The 4,261-nt window shown below is 35.5% G+C and overlaps 1 protein-coding gene across 1 annotated transcript; it reads left to right on the top strand.

The window, feature by feature from the left end:
• Positions 1-1,633: 1,633 nt before the first annotated feature.
• On the top strand, positions 1,634-2,053 carry LOC139889938 (uncharacterized). Its single transcript, XM_071872850.1, has one exon. It carries the CDS (start codon positions 1,634-1,636, stop codon positions 2,051-2,053), a length of 420 nt encoding a protein of 139 aa, XP_071728951.1.
• Positions 2,054-4,261: the final 2,208 nt, after the last annotated feature.

The following is a 4,261-nucleotide window of genomic DNA, read 5'->3' as shown; positions in this document are numbered from 1 at the left end:
CTCAGTTTCTACAATAACAACAATTTCAACAACAATCCCAACAACCTTTTCACCAACCATTTTCACAATCTTATCCATCACAATTTTCTCATTTCTCGCAACCGGGTATTATACCATTTCAACTTCCAAATACTCAACCAAGGCAATAATCACAAGCAACATTTACCCCTTTAAATACCGAAGAAGTTGCAGAGGTTCGTGGTGAGTCGATCCAACCACTAGTACGAGTTCGAGGTAGTCATAAATGAAAAGGAAAAGGAGTTCCGAAAGAACCACAAATAAAAAAATTGTGGACTCCGCAAGAAGAAGTTTGTTTGGCTACGTGTTGGATAGATTGCTCAGAAAATGGAGTTCGTGGTAACTCACAAAAAATTGACGCATTTTGGCAAAGAGTTTGAAATAATTTTAACAATAATGCTATAGATGATGTTATTCAAAATTACGCTGTTAATACCTGTGGTTTGTTCACATTTGCATCATAACACCGAAACTTCTTTTTTTGCGTAGTTGGTACCTATATTTTGCTTGACTATCGTGATTGGTACCTCAACCTAACTGCAGTCAAAATTTAATGGTTAACCCATCACATGTGTCATGCATGTGTTAGTCCATTTAAAAAATATGCATTTAATGCATTTTAATCATTCTCTATTCCTCAATGCTGTTTCAGTCGACCTATTTTTACCCCAATTCCTAATCTTCAAAACCCTAATTCAATTTCACAATTACAACCGCTTAATCCTTTACCTAAGCTGGTCAGTTTCATCCTTAGCCTCATCATCATCAATAACATCATCTATAGCATCTGACATCATCTCAATATGGAGAATTAAAATAATTAGTTAGTTTGATTCGTAATAACATCATATATCGTATCTGACATCATCAATAATTTCTATATGCACATGAAAGTAATGACCTTTTTATGTAAATAGAGGTGGTGTGTATTATCTTACACTCATATCCATTTGTGCAGATTGTTGCTGGAACTCTTACATTACTTTCATTTGTTTCGTAGGAGCCATCTCCTACATAAAACACAAACCCATGATAAAATGATAAAAGATGTTGAACCAAGACACAATGTATTGATCTTGGCTTTTAGTGAAGGTTGGAGTATACATAACAGTTAAGTGATACAACAAGTTATAGGAGGAATATAGTTAGATCAGATGACTTGCATAATGTTTTAACATGGGTGGATTTTAAGAATAGTTTAATACGGGTCGGGTTGATCCTCCAATGCTTTTTATCAGCTATTTTCAGTTCATAAACAAGTAGTGTATACTAACATGGCCAGTAAGACTGAAAATAACGCAGCGTGATCGGTGAGTTTTTGCCACCATCGCGCCGTAGTGGGGCGTGATGGTGGCCATTTTTGTTCGGCGCGATGAATCGATCACAGAAGCGTGCTGCAGGTTTCGATGGTTCTGATTGGTGAAGGAGGCAACGGTCGAGTGAAAATGGAAGATATATCCGTTGATATACGGATTATTAAATTTAAATAATTTAAATAATATAATTTTAAAAGCTCTATATAAACAACACACCCCAATCCATTTTTTACCACAAAACACTTTCATTTCTCTCATTTCTCTACACTTTTTAACTTTATATTTACCAATTCAAAACCATGGCTCAAATAATGATACATGTACTTAATCAATATGATTTGTTTAACGACTTATTAGCCGGCGACGCTCCATCGTGCACATTTACGGTGAATGGGTGTACGTTTGATAAGGGTTATTATTTGGCGGATGGAATTTACCCGGAATGGTCCACACTAGTTAAGTCGTTCATAAATCCAATTGATCCAAAACAATCAAAGTTCAAAAGGTATCAAGAATCTGCAAGAAAAGATATTGAACGAGCATTTGAAATATTACAAGGTCGATGGACGATTGTTCAACATCCGGCAAGACCATATTATATCCGAAAAATTAGAAGGATTATGTTAACATGTGTGATATTAAACAATATGATAACTGAGGACAATGGCCGTGCATTTTGTGGACTCGAAGAGAATTATAGTCCGATTCGACGTGCATGAGGAACATTCCAAGAAAGGGTTGATGCGCATATCCGGGTGGACGCGAAATTAAGAGATGTGGGCATTCATCGACTACTACGAGATATGCTAGTAGAACACATTTATAATCTTTCACCTAATTATCGAATTCGACATGATCCAACAAGAAATCCAAACAATCAAGATGAGGCGGGACCTTCACACGTTAACGATGACGAAGACGAATAATTATTAAGTGTTTATGTAATTTTATTTTAAATTCTATGTTTTAATTTTAATTATTTGTAATATTTTTTTTATTTATCAATGAAATTTTAGTTTTATTTTATTAAATATTTATTATTTATGATATATATAACTAAATTAATATTATTTTTGAAAAAAAAATTAAAAAATTAAAAAAAAAGGAAGGAAGGAGTGTCATGGTTGGGAGTGTTTAGTCATGGGTTTAGTCCTGAGAAGGAAGTGGGAAAAAGGTGCTGATGTGGCGCTGAGGACTAAGATGGAGAAGTGTCTCCATTGGGAGCACTCTAAGAAATAACTCGGAAAAAATTCGACTGCGCGTTGCTTTGGTTGTATTCAACGCGCAGTCGAATTTGGATATACGTTAGTTTTTCTTTTTTAGAAGTGTCCGAACGTAGTTAGTTTTGTTTTGTTGATAAAATTATTTCGAGTCAGACGGTGCTAGCGAAAAAATTTAACTCACAGTGAGCAGGAAGATACGGGCTGTCGTTGTGTTTAGTGTTTTTTAAAAAGTGTCCGTTTTGAACGTACTTTTTATCTTTTTGTTCATAAAATTATTTTGAGTAAGACGGTGCTATCGAAAAAATCTAACTCGCGGCGAGCGGGAAGATATGAGCTGTCGATGTGTTTAGCGTTTTTTTAAAAAGTGTCCGTTTCAAATGTAGTTAGTTTCGTTTTGTTAACAAAAATATTTCGGGTTTAACGGTGCCGACGAAAACATTTAAACTCGTGGCGAGCGGGAAGATACGGGATGTCGTTGTGTTTAGCGTTTTTTAAGAAGTGTCAGTTTCGAACGTAATTTTTGTCGTTTTGTTCATAAAATCATTTCGAGTAAGACGTTGCCGCGAAAAAAATTAACTCGCGGTGAACGAAAAGATACGGGCTGTCGTTGTGTTTAGTTTTTTTTTTTTAAGTGTTCGTTTTGAATGTAGTTAGTTTCGTTTTGTTCACAAAAATATTTTGAGTTTAACGGTGTGGTCGGTGAAATTTAACTCGAAGCGAGGAGGAAGATACGGACTGTCGAAGTGTTTGGGTGGAGTTTTTATTTTAATTGAGGGAATTGATGTTTTACCCCCTCGAATTCAGGGTAGTTTTTGTATGTTGGTTATAGTTAAGAGGGGTTTTTTGCATTTTTTGGTGGAATTTTGGGTCAATGTCGTTTTGACTAATTTTTGGGCGGGACCAAAACTTGCATGTATTTTAGCATATAGGTAAATTTTTACTGAAAATTGTGTACTCTTTGTGAGTTACTAGCCTTTAAGAGCTCGTGCGTTGCACGGCGACTCTTAATCAAACACATTAAAAACGTATATCGTATATCAATTAAAGATATGATAAAAAGAGTATCACAAGTATTCTTGTAGATGAAATAAACATAATATGGTTAAGTTTTTTTGTTTTACTAAAGATAATAACAAAACACGGTGCTACCAAAATAATTGTTGTTGTTGTGTTAGTGCTACCAAAAATTCTAGTTAACTCCAAATTAGTAGGGTTTATCACCAAAATGCTCAAATATTTTTCACCCCTTGCAACAGAGGCAAAAAAAAAATTGACAAAATGCCCTTGCAAGGCGCAAGGTACCTTGCGTACAAACAGGCGCAAGCACGCAAGTAACCTTGCGTCCTTACGTCCTTGCGTCCTTATCTTATCAGGATACGATTTTCAGGATAAGATTTCATCAGATTTTCTAGATTTTTATGGATAAAATTTTGATCCTATTTCAAACACCGCAACCAGTCGGTTAGTCTTACTTCAACAGTTACCCCATATGCTGAACATAAACTAGGTAAGAGGACGAGAAAATCTAGAAGATGGCAAGCAATTCCATCGACAAACAATCTCATAGAAGTGCGAGATGGCAGAAAAAATGGAATGGTTAATCTAGACGATAAAGTATGTTCATGTAGGCAGTGGCAGTTATCGGGGATACCTTTCGGACATGTTATTACAGCAGCACGACTTTTCGGAGTGGAGGATGTTACT

This window comes from Rutidosis leptorrhynchoides, chromosome 2, assembly GCF_046630445.1.
Source record: "Rutidosis leptorrhynchoides isolate AG116_Rl617_1_P2 chromosome 2, CSIRO_AGI_Rlap_v1, whole genome shotgun sequence".
NCBI lineage: Eukaryota > Viridiplantae > Streptophyta > Magnoliopsida > Asterales > Asteraceae > Rutidosis > Rutidosis leptorrhynchoides.
The sequence above is the reverse complement of the archived record's forward strand: the minus strand, read 5'-3'. Positions and strand labels throughout refer to the sequence as shown.